The sequence below is a fragment of the Odocoileus virginianus genome, chromosome 34 (assembly GCF_023699985.2).
Source record: "Odocoileus virginianus isolate 20LAN1187 ecotype Illinois chromosome 34, Ovbor_1.2, whole genome shotgun sequence".
In the NCBI taxonomy this organism is placed as follows: Eukaryota; Metazoa; Chordata; class Mammalia; order Artiodactyla; family Cervidae; genus Odocoileus; species Odocoileus virginianus.
In genome coordinates this window covers 6,606,649-6,624,176 of record NC_069707.1, presented here as the reverse complement: position 1 = coordinate 6,624,176, position 17,528 = coordinate 6,606,649, and the positions used below count along the sequence as shown (strand labels likewise).

The following is a 17,528-nucleotide window of genomic DNA, read 5'->3' as shown; positions in this document are numbered from 1 at the left end:
GCCCTGCTCCCCCCACCAGGGGCGATAGGAAACGAGGGGTAAATAGATGGGTTGGAAGCAAGTAGTGGAGCTTCCCGGTGGCAACGCTGGAGACGCGAGACATGCATGTTCGATCCCTGACTCGGGAAGATCCCCTGGGGCAGGGCATGGCAACCCGCTCCAGCGTTCTTGCCTGGAGAATCCCATGGACAGAGGAGCCCAGTGGGCTACACTCCGTGGGGTCACAAACGGTCAGACATGACTGAGCACACACACACACACACAGGCAACGGGACACGTGTTAAAACGCGCTGTGTCCAAGGTGACTTGGCGCTGGATTGGAAACCCTCGACTTCTCTGGATTTCTGTGGCACCTTACTTGGCATGAACCTGCCCTGCCGGGTGGACGTGCCATTTCCCACCGGGTATCTCGTCTTCCCACCAGATAACCGGCCTCTCCAGCGCTGTGCCGTCCTTGCCTTCCTGTTCTGAGTGCCCAGTGCCAAGCCACTGACATGGCGGACAATCAATCAACTCATTTGCAATAAATAAATAACTTTCCCGTGTAAGTATTGCTGACTTATTTTAAATATAAAGAAGGATATATTGATTCCCCCCCCCCGCCCCGGTGAATGTTTCCTATTAGCATAGCTTAGTGGCTGAAAACAGCATGATTTCTAGTGATTGCAGGAGAAGAACAAAAGCTAAAACTCCTAGGACGGCTGTTAGAAATGTAAATCAGAAGCTGTCATTACTCCAAGTGCTACGTGAAATCTCATATTCAATTTGTAAGTCCAAAAGCTTTCATCTGTGGTCTGTTTGGTTCTACACGGTTAAGCAGTGCATTTGTATGTAAAATTAGAGCAAAAAGATCAGCAGGTGAAAGCTTCGATCCAACGAGGGAATTTTCTAGAATGGTGCTCCTCTCCTCTCAGCTTGAGGCCCTACCGAATGCTAACTCTATTCATCTGCACAAATTCAGAAGGTTGTGGTGGCCACACCTTTCGAAGTCAGGGGGGTGAATGCAACTTAGTGGGTCTTACTGAGAGCCAGAGGTCTAATTTTCATGCTTCGGAATTCAGAGAGTGAAAGATATACTGTTGAAAGAAAAGATCACGAAGCGAGTATTCAGTCCTATTAGAAATAAAGAGGACACAGTGTTCTACGCAGTTTTTCTTTTCCTGCATGAAAACGCAGAGATCTGTGAATGGAAAGAAGTGGATGGTATTTGGGTAAGGGTTACAGGGGAGACAGGACGTATAGTAGTTGTGACAGAGACCGAACGTTACCCTCCACTACTCATCTGCTGTTTTCCTTAGGATTGACAGTAACTTCAGCTGGCCATGTGGGGCCGGCCACGTGCCTTTGGGGCCGACCACATGGCCATGCAGCTAACTCCTCTCCTTGGGATTCGGGTCTGCACGTGCTGCGTGCCTCCTCTGGACCTGGCCTTAGGAATAAAACGTCCTCCACTTCCCATCCCCCTTATCCCCAGTTGAAATGTGGCCACCACGCTGGGCCGCCTGTACCATGGGAATGAGGCCAGCTGAAGACTTCCTTGAGCAGAGCCATCATCCCAGCCCAAGGGTTCTATGGGACGGAGGAATGAACTCCCATCGCCTTAAGGCACCCTCCCGTGGGGTCTTGGTCACACCCCATGGCACTCACTTCTGAACAAAGTAACAGAGCGCGTTACGATCCATTTAGTCAGTGAGTAATGAGGACACATTTCTTCTTGCTGCTTCCAGCTTCTGTGGCCACACAGGACACCGTGGGACGTAACCCGAAGGCGATTTGGTCTGCTACTGGAAAGTTCTTATTAAGAGCCTCTTTCGGGGTCATCTGCCCAAAGTCTTTCAGTGGATGAATTCCTTTAGTCATTTTAGAGAAATGAACCAGTTTCCATGCACCAGTTAACAGATTTTGGCTGGAGAATCAGACAGTCCAATCCAATCTGCTTAAACAAAAAGGAAACATATCCTTTCACATAATGCTCAGTCCAACAACAGAGTGGCTTTTGAGCTGATTAACTGAGGCACGCGGTCAAGTGCCCAGGAAGGATGTGGTTTTCTTCCCAGAGCCTGCCTCCTAAGGGTCACGGCAGTGGCAGGACGGGCTTAGACGACTCGGGAGTCCCTTCTGACCACCTCCGCAAAAGGAGAATACTTGAAAAAAAAAAATCAAAATAGCAGGAAAGGGGGACGATGAAAATCGGGAGGGAAATCAAGGCTGTCAACAGCCTGTGGACACCCACACGGATTCTGACAGTCACGGGACAGAAAGTCACCCAGCTCGGATGGTGGGTAGCTGGGTGCCCAGGGTCCAGCCCCAGCCGCAAGCTGTCCTGGTTACAGAGTGAAGGTGAACAGGCTTTCGAGTAGGTTTCAGGCTGCTTATTTTCTTAACTTTCTGGGATAATTTGGGTCCCTGTCCATTGATTCTATTATCAATGACTTTTAAAATGGAGCTCAGAATATTAAAAGCATACCCCAGTAAATGTTTATCAAAACCATGCATAGTATTGAAGTTTAGTGCTTTTCCAAGCTCAAAAACAATCTTGGGTTTCTCCAGAACAGCAAACTGAAAATACACATAGCCACATAGTCTCCAAACACCGATTTTGACACTTATTAAAAATCTCTGGTACATTTGTAACATGAAGCTATTTCCATTCGGCTCACTATGGGAGGTTCTGGCTCAATTGATTTAGTCTAACAAAGATCTTATCTCTTTAATCCAAACATTCTACCCCAACTTTTCTTATTGATTAAGCGGCTCCTGCACTTTACAATAATACAATACAGCTCATACAAAAGCCCAGCCATGTCCTCGCATAAAGGAGACTTTCAGAAGCTGGGTCAGATTGGATTTCTTTCTTTCCAAATAGCAGCCATCTTCTGAACACAGCTTTGCTTTCTGTGCTCTGTTTACATGTAAAACATTTACGCGAATAGGTTTAAAGAAGGTTGATAAATGACTCTTTCCTTGGGATTTCTTTTCTAGAAGGCATCTGTTTCAATCGCTTCACATTTGCTAAAAACCCAGCAGGTAAAATTCCATCTTACTTCTGCTGCAGACTAACCTAGAAGCTGATGGCACTTGGAATCTCTCCTTTTATTATTTCCTCCAAATCATCAGGAGGCAGGCTTGTATACGTAAAGAACAATGCTTCGAGTTCGCAGAGAGAAAAGAGGTGATATAAAACGTTCATATCCACTAATTCACTTCAGGATTGCTTAGAAATAGGTGACGACAGCTAGGCTCTGCGTGTAGAGGTAACCTCAGGAATGGCTAATTCAGTCTTCCTTGGTATTATGGACCTGTCAGTTTAGCACTAACACCTTGAGAGAAGCTGGGAAAAAAAAAACAACAACTCACTGGACATTAAATTCCCAGACAGTCACTGCAGGCTGGACAATAACCAGCAAGGCTTTGTGAAGAAACAATATGATTTCTTTCTAAAAGAGAGTGGCGGGCGGCATGGGCTTGGGGAGGAAACAGGCTTTCTGGGCCTGCTTCTAAAAAAAGGAGGAAGAAAATTGCTTTCTTTTTGGAAGCGCGGTAACAGGTCCACTTGACAAATTACTTCCTAGAGTGCATCAGAGAGCGTGCTCGCCCTCGGAAAGCCTTCCTTCTTTGTATCTATTCTTCTCCTACCCCTGGTTCAAGAGCGGATAACGGGGTGAAGCTTCCACACTTGGCCTGGGCCTTACCTGTAGGCTTGGAGTCTTAAACGATTTCTTTTCTCCTTGCGGGGAAAAAAAAACAACTCTTAAATAAAATTAATGTAAAAAAAATCATATACTTTGTTCACAGTATAAACTTTAAAATTTTTTTGACCACTTGGTAAGGTGGGGCCTTAGCTCCCTGACCAGGGATGGACTCTGCGGCTCCTGCTGTGAAAGCGCTGTCTTAGCCACAGGACCGCCAGGGAAGTCGCACACACTAGAAATGTGTCGATGGACCGCTGGACGAAGGCCCGTGTCACAGGCTCAGGCGGCTCTGCCAGGTATATCCATCCTGCTGCTGCTGCTGCTGAGTCACTTCAGTCGTGCCCGACTCTGCGCGACCCCAAAGACAGCAGCCCACCAGGCTCCCCCGTCCCTGGGATTCTCCAGGCAAGAACACTGCCTTCTCCAGTGCATGAAAGTGAAAAGGGAAAGTGAAGTCGCTCAGTCGTGTCCGACTCTTCGCGACCCCATGGACCGCAGCCCACCAGGCTCCTCCGTCCATGGGGTTTTCCAGGCAAGAGGACTGGAGTGGGGTGCCATTGCCTTCTCCGGATATCCATCCTAGGAGCCGCCAATTCCCAGGGAAGGTGTGACTCAAAGTCAGGCTAGGCCAGGTCAGGTTTGCCCTGGGGGAGCCTTCAGGGATTTACTGCTAGCCTCATTCATTCAGTGCTAAAAAGGTGAAATACTGAGGCCCTCTCCTGTCAGTATCCCCGGCCCACTGAAAGGAAAGCACGTGAGGAGGGAGGCTGACTGCCTTTCTTGGGATCCAGGGAGCACCTGGTTGCTCGGTCTGTTACAGGCCCTTGCGGACTACTAACAACAGGGCTGACTTGTCTTTAACCAGGAAAAGCCCTGTTCCTTCCAGGAGTCTGTAGGAAACCGACCTAATAATTTCCAGACAGCCTTTACAATGGAATGTTTGATAAGCAGGGAAGAATGCGTGATACACCAGGGCCAAGTCCTTGTTTTGCTTGGGCCACCTTGAACTCTGTCTAAATTGTAGTGAAAATAGGTGTGAATAAAAAAGAGAAGATGAACAAAAGTCAGCAATAAAACACGCTGTGAGAATAGAATTCCTAGAATACAGGTATATGCAAAAGGCCATCGGAATATATTTTCCTATACTGTAGGAACTGCTCAAACTATTTAAAACTACACAAAAATTCAAATTCACTTCTTTGCATTTGGCTGTTCAAAGTTTCTGGTGACATGTTTCATAGAACTAATTTTGAGACTGTAAATTAAATTTCCTAGCAGACTTTACTTGCATTTTTCTTAAACATGTCATTCAATTAAATCAGTGTGACAGGACAGCGTGCTCCATGCCAAGTAAATGTCTGAAAGAATGGATCACCTGCCTTGCCATCCCCTTAGAGTGAACAGTAGCTGGACCTCACCATTCGGCTTTTCACGACCTTGGCCTCTGGCAGTGGCAGACCTATTTCCTTCTTTCTCAGTCTAACCCCAGAGAAACACTATGTCTGAAATGGTGTAAAATTCTAACCAATTTAATTACAGTTCACTTTGTTTTGCTTTTATTTTAACAAATAACATGGCTAGCTTTTTCATAGTAGTTCATAAACTAAGAAAATTCCTTATGTTATAAAAAGTAAAAGCAATATATCTACATGTTTAGAAACCTCAAACATTACAGAAAGTTGTAAACTGAAAGGTATTAATAAAAGCTTCCTTCTCTATATCCCCACTTTTTTCTATCCAAAGGCAACTACTTTAATGGTCTGATGAACTCTTTTCAGGAAATATTTTATATGTTTATGAGTATTTATCCTCTTTTTCTTGCTCTTTTCTCTTAATTCTGAGTATTAAAAATTGTTTCATATCAGCATGCAGAATGACTTTATTTTTTTAAACAGGTGGTGGTGGTTTAGTTGTTCAGTCATGTCTGACTCTTTATGACCTCATGGACTGTGGCCTGCCAGGCTCCTCTATCCATGGAATTTTCTAAGCAAGAATACTGGAGTGGGTTGCCATTCACTTCTCCAGGGAATCTTCCCAACCCAGGGATTGAACTTGGGTCTCCTGCATTATAGGCAGATTCTTCACCACTGAGCCACCAAGGAAGCCCTTTTAAAACAAGATATTGTACTTTATTGTACCCATATATCAAAAATGTACTTAACCACTACAATATTATTGACAATTTGATTGTTTCCAAGTTCTCGTCTACTACAAAACAGTACTACAAGGAATATCCTCCACCCTTATCTTGACAAATCTTTGCAATCATGTTCATGAGCTATTTTTCTGGCAGAAACACATTTCTGTTATACCTACAGGAACAGGGCTAGGGTTTTGCTACTCAAGTTAGGATGGGGGACTTTGGTCTGCACGGATGATTCTGTAATGAGGCTGAAACCCTATAGGCGCTAACGTAGGCAATTATTCAAGGCAAACAATTTTAAGCACTGGAATTAAAAACTCTGGATCTGCAGATTGATGACGTAGACACTTTTCAGAGGAATGAAGTGAATAAGCAGCTATTATTGTGTCTTGTCAACCTTAACCTGAGATGAATAAAAAGTCAGTGGAACAGGTAGAAGCTGATGAACACTCAGAGTGACCGGGTGAGTCACGTCCGCCCATTTGGACTTCTAGGCCAAGTGCACACGGCCATGGAGCAAAGGACTGGGCCTTGGGAGCCAGGGCAGAAGATTCAGTGTCACGTCAAGTGTATTTTTTTTGACAAAAGCCACTTTTAGTGAATTGACAGTATGAATATACAACATAAGGTGTCTCTAAGACTTTCTTTCACTTGTAAGTGACCAAGAGTCAGAGAACCTGCCTGACTTTCGCTCCAGGGAGAGGAAGGACTACTGTGGCTGAATAAATCCTAAAAAGGAATGGGAGGAACAAAACATGGTATACATATACAATGAGCTGTTACTCAGCTATGAGGAGGAGTGAAATTCAGACACACGCTGCATGAGGCTTGAAAACATTATGCTAAGTGACAAACATTATGCTAAGCCAGATACCAAAGGACAAAAAATTCCTACGATTCCACTTATGTGAAATATCTAGGATAGTCAGGTTCATAGAGACAGCAAGAAGATTAGAGGTGACCACGGGCTGGGAGAGATGGGGAATTAATTATTGCCTAACAGGAACAGAGCTTCTGTTTGGGGTGATACAAAATTTTGGAAATAGTGGAGATGGTTATCCAACACTGTGCATACTTGATGCTGCTGAACTGTACACTTTAAAATGGTTATCAAAGGCAAATTTCATAGTGTGTATATTTTACCACAATCAAAAATGGTGTTAAAAAAGGAAAGATGAGAGAACAAAGAAAACTGCTTTGATAATTGCATTCCATAATCTGCAGTGTATATAACAGCAGGAAAGATGAGATGCGAACCACAGAGGGTAACCATGGGCTAGATGGACAATGTCAGACCTGTGAGGCCATTTTCTAAAGGTCGCATGGTGGGAAATTGCGAAAAACCAGCACATAGGGAGGGCTGATCTGGGTGAATATACAGGAGGAACTAGCTGTTTCGGGGGTGTTCAGCAGAGACCCTAAAGAGAAAGGAGGGCTGGAGGCAAGTCTGAAAGAGCAGGTCAGAGGGTACCTCTGGGAGGCTTCCCCTCCCCGATGAGAGAACGCCTGAGATAGTGGGGAGAGGATGTGAAAAATGATGAGTGTAATGAGATGGAGCAGAGCTCTCCACCCTCCAGAAACCCCGCTGGGCTCTGGGAAGGACAGGGAAGAGAGGACCGCCCTTTGGGATGCCAGGCAGGGAGCTCCAGCGTGCCCCCTTGTAAGGGAGGCCCCCCAGGGCATTACAGCGGGGTGTGGGCGGCCCACACTGCCGTGACCTTCTGTGCAGCAATTCCTGACTGCGTAGAAAGCCAGAATGACAACAACAACAGAAACCATAATGGGAAAGATATGAAAAAAACACACTATATAACAGAATCACTTTGCTGCATACCAGAAACTAAGACAACACTGGAAATCAACGACACGTCAGTAAAATAAAATTTAAAAAGCCCTGTGACTCCTCTGTCATGATCTCATTGTCCTATGCAGTTAACGTTTTATGAAATTGAGATACACTGATACCCACTATAGAAATATATATATATATATATTTACCATAATATTCTTTCTGAAGTTAAAAAATCTCTCATGTTCATTTAATAGGAATCATTTGAAAATATGCTGCTAATCACACACAGTCATAAAATTTCACCCGATCTTCTCTATGTATGTTAAATCCATAAAATTATATATCAATAGCAGTTTAATAATAAAAAGGTTTCACTATAAAATATGTAGTCTCAAAAATACCTCTAATACAAATACGGCATATCATTTAAAAAAATCATGTTTTTTTTTAGTTCTCTACAAACAGGAAAATGTTGTAGACTTAATGTTCTGATCCTTGGGTTTCACTAGCTCCTTCCCAAGAGTACTGTGGTAAGCTTGCTATTCAGATAAGGCAAGGGATTTGATTCCCTGAGTCAAGCTGCTCTATGAAACACCTGTCTGATTAGATGGACCGCCCAAAAGGCCGTTCTTGCTTGAAAGAATTGAGGGAAGGCCGCTGTGGTGTTCCCCTGGTTCAGGCACAGGCGTGTTTGCATAATGAAAGCTTTAAGTCCAACAGAACAAAGCCCTATTTAATGGAGTTTACTGCATGCACTGGAAGGACTGATGCTGAAGCTGAAGCTCCAATACTTTGGCCACTTGATGTGAAGAGCAGACTCACTGGAAAAGACCCTGATGCTGGGAAAGATTGAAGGCCGAAGGAGAAGGGGACGACAGAGGGTGAGATGGTTAGACGGCATCGCCAACTCAGTGGGTGTGAACTTGAACACGCTCCAGGAGGCAGTGAAGGACAGGAAAACCTGGCATGCTGCCGCCCACAGGGTTGCAGGGTCGGTCACGAGTGAGCGCCTGCACAACGGCACCGACAGCGGCGTGCGCCCAAGCTCTCTGACCACGGGTCTCGGCCCAGGCTCTCTGTCCCGGATCCCAACCATCCTCCGAGCACGTAACATCCCTTGAACTTGCACCGAATGAGCGTCACTTTGGAAAACACTGCTGTACGTGTTTTTTTTTTTTTTTTTTTTTTTTTAACTTAGGAAACTGCTTTAATTTCTAGAAAGATTTTTCTTCTTAACTAGAATTGAAGGGGTCAAACTTCAATTTGTTTGAGACACAGGCATCTTTGAGCTTGTGAATGCTTCTTCTAGGGTGATCTCTTATAGCTATTTTCTCTGCCCCACTGAACTTTCTGTGATATTGATGAAAACATGCTCTGTCTGCATGGCCTAGGTCTAGTCCAGTAGCCAGAGGCTGTATGTGGCCATTGAATACTTAAAATGTAGCTGCTGTGACTGAGAAACCTAATTTTAAATTTTATTTAATTTTAATTTAAACAGTCACTTGTGGCCTCTGGTTACCATATTAGACAGTCTTGCCCTAGACTGAAGTGAGGGCAGGATCAAAATGAATACACAGAAACTATGTTATCTTCATAGAAGCCTGTTTTCTGGAATGTTCTGAGCTCTCCTTTAGCTGGTAGAGCTAAAGAGGGCTTTTCTATTCAATTTGCCACAAAATTGATTTCCTAGGCTTCCCAGGTGGCACACAGATAAAGAATCCGCCTGTCAATGCAAGAGATGCAAGAGACACAGGTTTGATCTCTGAGTCAGGAAAATCTCCTGGAGAAGGAAATGGCAACCCACTCCAGTATTCTTGTCTGGAGAATTCCATGGACAGAGGAGCCTGGTCGCTACAGTTCTTGGGGTCACAAAGAGTCAGACATGACTGCACACACACACACACACACACACACACACACACACACACACGCAACACGCTATTCAAAGAGATAGAGCTTACTGTTTTGAAAGAGTATAATAATTTCACACTTCCCTTATTTTAAACAAAAAATAGCTAAAGACACATGGAAAGGTCATTGATCTATGTTGGATTAGAAAACATGTATTTCTATTTCAGACTGCAGAATACTTTCTAGGAACATTTGCCAATTGATAAATGTTTTCCAGAGGAATGGTATACAGAACTTGTTTGTATGTTTATGAACAGTTTCTTTAATTAAAATAAATACTCTCTAGAGCTTTCTGTCTTTGCACTTCAAGCTGGCTCACAAGCAGAAAGTCTAGCAAGACTAATTTCCACTCTGCAAATGAGCCAATCTTAGAGCTTAAATTAGATTTTTGGACACCTGTCAAATAAACATGGCATGCATATTTCTGACATTTCATAATGTTAGCTTTCTTTTAAAAATACTCTCTGATAAAGAACATCCGGTATATCAAAAATAATGTGTCAAAAAAGATTTGATTCTATGCTCTACATGTTGAAGAGGCCATAGAGTTGAGGCTAGCAAGGTGAGATTATAGCCTGGAGCTTAACCCCAACAAACCTGCATTTAGGCAGAATGAAAAATATCTGTGCTTTTTGGTGTCTCCTGGAAAGCATTATGATATAAACCACACATACGTGGAGTCTAGATTTTAATCTCTATTCTTCTTTGGAAAAAGGGAAATCTTCTAGACAGTTTTCAAAATACTTGAGGTAATTTAATTAAATTTTGTATTTTTATAAAATTGAAGTATCTTTAAAGGATGGAAAACGTAACCATTTTCTTTATTAAATATTGGCCATCTCTTGACTTTCTATTTCTGAGTCCCACATATTGAAAAAAAAAGGCTCCCCATCTGGTTACTTTTAAAATCAATAATTAGATCTCTGAATGAAGGAGAGAGTTATCCCCATTTGTCTACATAGACTCCTTTTCCTATATAAGGGCTAAAACAGGAGGCTTGGGCTCTAACTTAACTAAAGTCTTCAACAATATATGAATGCTATTGCTATAAGTAGCTTCAACAAGGATTTCTTGGCACATAGCAAGTCTACCCTGTCCTCATTGAAGTCTAGATTCAGTTTTGGTGAAGCCTTTGTAACTTTAGGTTCTACAATTTTTGAGACTCTCTTCAAGGAAGACAGTGCAAGAATGTAAACTTGGGTGAGAGGGCGTGGAAGGGATCTGTGCAAGTGAGGGGCCCAAGACGAGTGCTCCGTTTCCTTGATCAATCCACCTCAAAGCCACACACGCTACTGATCAAGGGAGGGAGAGTCTCTCAGATGCTGTAAGAAATTCTATTTAATTTCCTTAACTAATGGTTGGCTTAATGAGTTGTTTTTTTTTTTTTAAAGATCTCTGGTTTTCATTGAAATGCATAAGAGTATTTTTTCCCCTGTTGTTAAATCTCATCCCTGTATTTCTAATTCAAAACAGAAATTTCTTCATTAAATTCCAAGTATTATTTTAAGAAATTATCTCTCAGATGTATAACATCCCGAAACACCATCATATAAGATAAAAATGTTTTGCTGATAGAAAACTTGCAAGGTTTGATTGCCATAGCTTTTTGTATCCCCAGGTCAGTGAGTGTAATGTATTCCATATTTTGTGGCTATTTTCTAGCATTAAACATGTCAACATTTTACATCGGCACCATCAAAGTTAGTGAGATAGTTCTGATGAATAGCAATAAGGACAGAGAAAGAATAATGCATAACATGAATTCCTCAGGAAATCAATTAATATTTTTATGAGCAGTAGTGAAAATATGATCAAGCATTGGCAGAGAGTGAGGTCAGGCTATTTGATCCCCAAACATATCCTTGTTGAGTTCTGTCTATCCATGTAAAAATATTCTGTGCTTGTCAAAAGGAAAATATCAGTGCTCCCAAAACCAAGACATTTTCTTTACCAGAATGCACTGAATTCTTCATTTGGCAGTGAGGTCTAAGATAGGGCATATAAGGTGCAAGTTTTGGAGGATTTTCAGGTTCCTAATTGATTTTTTGTGCATCTCTGAAGTTAGTATATTTTGGTGTTCTAAATGATGTATTAAGTGTATAATTAAAACACTTCATATTTTATGTTTTTTGAAGAGATTCTTGTTGAGGCAAGGTAAGCGATTCTAATATTGGCGCAATAATTAGTATTTGAAAATAAAAGTGTATTCATATTACTTCCACATTATTAAGATTCATTCATTCATTCACTCAATGAATGTTGAAGTCTAAATACATGTTCTTACTGAGAACAATATCAAGGCTGAGGACAGGAATATGAAAGCATGAAATAAGTACAACACTTCAACTTGGACCCTAAGAGGTGGTACTGAAGTTCAAATAATTCTTTAATAATGGTAAAATTTTTGCTGTAACCATGACACATCTATCAGGCCTTTCCTGGATGGACTGACATTATCATTTAGATGGAAATCCTTATATTCATTAGCTAATGTTCACTGCTCTCTGGGCAACAGTTAAGTTAGTGACTTAGGAGGGCCAAAGATCAGCTAATCTGATTTTCCAATGAGTAGTACTATATGCTTGCATATGAAAGTCATAAGTACTAGCCTAAGCACTCGTTTAAAGAAGTCAAAGACAATCACAATACTGAAGCTTGTGTCTTCAGATGGAAGCTATGTACGACAGCAAGCAGCGAGGTAGTGGGGACCATCTAGCATGTGGTGGTGGGCTGACTGATGGGAAGATTAGAACTGTCCTGTCTGGAGGTCAGCACAGAGGTGTCTCAGCTCTAAAACATGAGTCCATGTGGGTCCACCTCACTCTGTATCTGGAAGGCTGAATTTTTAAATTCTGTGAATGACAGGGAATTTGGTTTTCAACCTTTTTTTATGCATGAGATCCTTTTGGTAACATCAAGCATTTCTTGGATACCCCACATAATAAGAGTTGACAGTTGAAGACAAATTAAGTACAGGTGGATTCGCGGATACCTAACAATAAACTTGAAGGCTACAGCCCAAGAAGCACGTCCGAGACTCTGCCGCTTCCACAGCTTGCTGTCAGTTCTTTCCTTGAGCATTGTGTAGGGTGAGGCACTCCTTGCTCCGGGGGCAGCCTGCTTTGTGGCCACTGTCCATGGTGCTAACAGCAAACCCTGAGCAGAGTCACCTGATTCAGCTTCCTCTAACTTCTACTTATTGGGCCCTGTTCTGTCTCATAACAGACAGACAACATAACAGACAACATAAACTAACCACGGATTCTTTCACACAACAGCTTTCCATTACCACCCTTAAATCCAGAAAAGACTGGCAGCTTACAAGGGTGCACAAATCACAGCAAAACAGCAGATACCAGGAGAAAAGGAAGAGGAACAAGTCAAGCCAGGAAATAAGCTTCCAAACCCGTTCTATCAGCGGCCCGTTTCTCTGCTGTAGATACCTCACAAATGTGGCTCTAGGTTTTCCAGCAGTCAGCTTTCGGGGGGACCCTTAGCAGTGTCGACTTTTCCCAGGACAAGCATAACGAATCTGGAATGGGCACCATGGTCCCTCAAAGAAAAGCCCACTCAAATGTCCAGAGCCACAGGCGTTGAGTCATCTGTACAATGACCACAGTATAAACAAATGACACCAAATTATTGTGCAGGAAAAGTAATTCTTTGAAGGACTAAAAGAGTGGGGCCTAGGTACCTAATTCCCTGCTGCATCTAACTTGATTCAGAGGGGAATATTTTAGAATATTTGGAAGAGAGGATCAAACAAACACTCTGTTGTTAATTTTCCTTGAATATTTAATTAGGTCTTTTAGGTGAGCCTTTGATCAATACTGATTAAGCTGTTAATTAAACATTAAACAAATACATATGTTATGCCATGTGCTGTTGTGCCCATCAGCTCATTTGACATTCATAATGACCTTATGAGGGCTTTCCTGGTGGCACTGGTGGTAAAGAACCCGCCTCTCAATGCAGGAGACACAGGAGACACGGGTTCGATCCCTGGGTCGGGAAGATCCCCTGGAGAACGGCATGGCAACCCACTCTAGAACTCTTGCCTGGAGAATTCCGTGGACAGAGGAGCCTTACACAGGTCCATTGTAATACAGTCTGTTTTTAAGTGAGGAGACTGAGGCACAGGAAGATTAAGACCATTGGTAGTTGAGGAAGCCAAGATTTGGACCTAAGTCATACAACCTAATCTCCTTTTTAAACACTACAGAATCCCTAAGGTATGTAAGCTGGGTTAACATGCTTTTGTGAAAGTTGAGGATTTGAAGAAAAAAGAGCAATGAAGATGTCAATTTATCTCTTCTGAAAAGCCAAAGCAATGGGAATTGATATCAGCCTGAAAAAGCTTACGGGGATTGGGGCAAAAAAGGTGGGGAGAGCAAAGAAAGCATCAAGTTAGATGTTTTAGAAAATCATTTCTCTTTGTTCTTTATTCAGCTTCTTCAAATTACAGACAGTGGTGGTTCAAAATATATCCATGAATTCCCTGACACCCGTTCCTTTAAGACGGAGCCCAGCTCCCTTCCCGTTGTGGGTGGGCTGGAACTTTTACTCATCGCTAACCAAGGGAACAAAGCAGAAGTGATGGTGCACAGCCTTGGAGAGCAGGTCACCTTGGCTTTCTCTTTGCTCTGTCTCTCGGATCATTTGCTCTGGGTAAGTAGCCTGAGAAAGGGGTATGTAGTGAGGAACTGTGGTCAATAGCCAGTGAGGAACTGAGGCATTTTTGGCCAAGAATGCTCTTGGTTGAGCAAGAGAGCAAGTCACCATGGCTTGACAACAGCCAGTGAGGAACTGAGGCATTTTGGCGGTGGGTCTTCCAGCCCCAGTCAAGTCTTGGGCCAGCTGCAACTGAGCTTGACTCCAACCTCATGAGACCCTGAGCGAGAACCACACACCTAAGCTACTTAGGGATTCCTGACCCTCAGGAGCTGTGAGATAAAAGATGTTTATTAATTGAAAGGCTAAAGTTTGGGGTTATTTGTTACATAGCAACAGATAAGTAATATACAAACCAACAAGCATTCCCCCTACCCACAACAAAACAATAAATAAAAATAAAACACATTACCTAGACCTTCCAAAGAAACATCTTGAAGGTAGCTTTTCTCCTTTAGGTAAGGTTTGCCCCTAAACTCTCTTAACCCAAAGATATTAAAGCAATTCAATTCATCTCCAAGGTAATTTTCCATAATTTGGAGTTCAAATGTGTGTGTTACTTATAATATCACATTGTGTAAAAAAGGGAAGAGAAAGACATTCAAATCTTAAAATTACATAAACCTTCAAAACTGTTCAAGGTGAACAATGAACGCAGAAGAGGGCCGAAAGAACTCCCCGGCTTTAGACAATGGAACAACAGGAACAATTGTTAGGCAGAAGCATAGATAGAACTGGGCCATTAGTTAACGGCTATTGTAACTCAATCTAAAACAAAACATTTGCTAGAAACCCTGATCCCAGAATTTGGCAGCTTGCTTGGGCCACATGCAACTGGTGCAGATTATACAGTAAATGATGATGATTAAGGCTGGGAAGCAGGGTTTGATTTCCATAACTTCTAAGGCTAGCAGACATGATGTGAGTTTTCATCCTAATGAAATCGCCATTAGCCCAGAAGTATTTCTTTCTGCTTACGCATCATGGCATCTCATTATTTTTCAACTTCCACTTGTTCTGCTTTATCACTCAGCCAAGAGCTTGGTAAGCTCCACTGCATGAGCGATGGGGAGCCCTACCAAGGGTGACAGATGCCAATTTATGCATAGGTAACTCAGGAGGCTCAGCCCCAAATTAGGCCTGGGTAATATGCCTCTGCCATCCATCCATACTCCTCCTTCCAACAAAGCTCTTCATGAAGCTGCAATTTTAAAAGGAATGCTCTCCCATCACAATTCAATAGCATTTTATAAGCACATACACTTCTTCCTTTTCTGGCCGGCATAAAATTTAATACCAGGATTATTATCCATTTGTCATTTCAGCCTATAATTTAGCCAGCCGATTTGCGTTTGAGTTATGCTTCCCGCACCCCTTCACCATCAGCTTGCAGCCAGCAGACCCATTCAAGAAGCCTTAGAACAAACATTTTCCACGTTTCTTTTTCTGCTTCCCTAAGAGGCCCCATTAAGTTTTGCTCGTCTCAATTTAAAATGATTTTTACCACCCGATAACATTTCAAGTTTTCCATATTAATCTTCATTTTTATTTCTTGAAATACTTAGGCCAGCAACGTCGCTAAGACAATGATGCTAAGAGGTGGAATTCTCTTTCTCCTTCACTCCTGTCGACTGGGTGCTACCTCTGAAGAAATCATTTTTGCTCTGAATTATCTGAGCACTGGAAGAAAAGTTTAAAAGGCTGACTGAGTGATTTCATGTCTTAAACACTGATAGCTATCAAAGCAGAAAATCTTACCTCCCCTCTTTATATACGGGATTCTGTTAAGAACGGAAAAATATATTTAAAAAAATTTTTTTGCATCAGGTCAAAGATATCTGAGTCCAAGAGGAAAATGAAAATAAGTAAAATGAAAATAAAAAAATCAGGTCAAAGCTATCTGAGTCCAGATGGAAAATGAAAATAAAGCACCAACTGAGCCAATTTGCCAAAGCAAACACACACACACATACACACAGCCCACACCCGGGGTGTGGCTGGTACTCACCCCGCACCCCAGGCCGTGGGCCGGTTCGCAGGTGACCTTCCGCTGGCCCGGTTCTGGAAGCAGCCCCGCCCCGCAGCCCGGGCTGGGGCAGAGCACGCCTCCCAGCCGCAGCACGCACTCCTCCGCCCCGTAATGCTGGTACCGGTTGTACTGCAAACAGAAAAGTCGTTTTTCAGAGACAGCACAGTTACAAAGGCACTCACATTTTAGCGAAATGCTAATATTTGGTGGTTTGGGAGGGGTTTTCTTGTCGATCCACTTCCATAAAATCTGTAGGGGCGGGGTGGAGAGGGGTGGATGCGGTATGGTCCAACCTAGAGAAAGTTTCCCAGTCCCAACTTGCAAGAGTGATAGGTGAGGCATTTATTGTTTGTGTTTCTAGAAATTTGTCCTCCAGAAATCTCTTTTTCCGAAGTTCGGATTTTTGGAATACTACTTTGTTGCTGTTCAGTCACTAAGTTGTGTCCGACTCTCTGTGACCCCAGTGGACTGCGGCTCGCCAGGCCTCCCTGTCCCTTACTATCTGCTGGAGTTTGCCTAAGTGCATGTCCATTGACTGAGTTGGTGATGCTATCCAGTTACCTCATCTAATACTGTTACCAACAGCATTTAACAGACGTTTTCATACAAATTTTAGGGACCATATCCATACTTCAAGTTATGGACACTCATAAGGAGTCACTTTCAGTCTCAGTATGTTATCACGCCTCTATTCAGGGATCTGTCGGTTCTTAAAACCATTTTGAAAAAGGCATCAGTGTTCCACCTCTGGTAATTGTTAGCAGCCCACCCAATATCAATGAGTATATTCACTTTGATGAAGAAAGATTGATGTTCAAGAACAAAATTTTCCTTTCACATTATTCTTATTCTTAAAGCATGATTTCTTTTATCCCTGACTTCATCTCTTTGTGCTATTGCTTGTCTCAATTCACTTTAACGATTCCTCCAGGCTGCAGAACAAGATTCAAACGGCACAGGCCATCTTCCAAAGCCTTCCTTACCACAGCCCTAAGTTACTGCTCTCCTTGCATTATTTGATCATGTGCCCTTCTAAACTCAGATCAACTCAGATGTATCTGCCCCACTATGAATTAATTTGTGCAACATTTATTGAGCACCTACTATGTACCAGACACCCCTGTGACAGCTGGGATACAGCCCTGAACAAAAGGGCATCTTTACTCTCATCCAAAAGTCTAGAACAGTAAATACAGAAAGGTTAAACTGTCCAGCATGTCAGATGGTGATAAGTGGGGAGGAGAATAAAAAACCAGAAAGAGACAGATTCGGGGGAAGACGTGAATGACA

The 17,528-nt window shown here is 42.7% G+C and overlaps 1 protein-coding gene and 1 long non-coding RNA gene across 2 annotated transcripts in view; one reads left to right on the top strand and one right to left on the bottom strand.

Moving 5' to 3' along the window:
• Window positions 1–17,528, bottom strand: part of PRKN (parkin RBR E3 ubiquitin protein ligase) — a 1,209,190-nt gene that overhangs the window by 176,936 nt on the left and 1,014,726 nt on the right. The window contains exon 10 of the mRNA XM_070461506.1: window positions 16,218–16,367. Within this exon, the coding sequence (XP_070317607.1) occupies window positions 16,218–16,367 (150 nt within the window). The remainder of the gene's footprint in view (window positions 1–16,217; window positions 16,368–17,528) is intronic.
• Window positions 13,628–16,097, top strand: LOC110123943 (uncharacterized). Its single transcript, XR_002309632.2, has 3 exons — window positions 13,628–13,770; window positions 13,988–14,206; window positions 15,775–16,097. It is a non-coding gene; the product is annotated as an uncharacterized lncRNA (long non-coding RNA).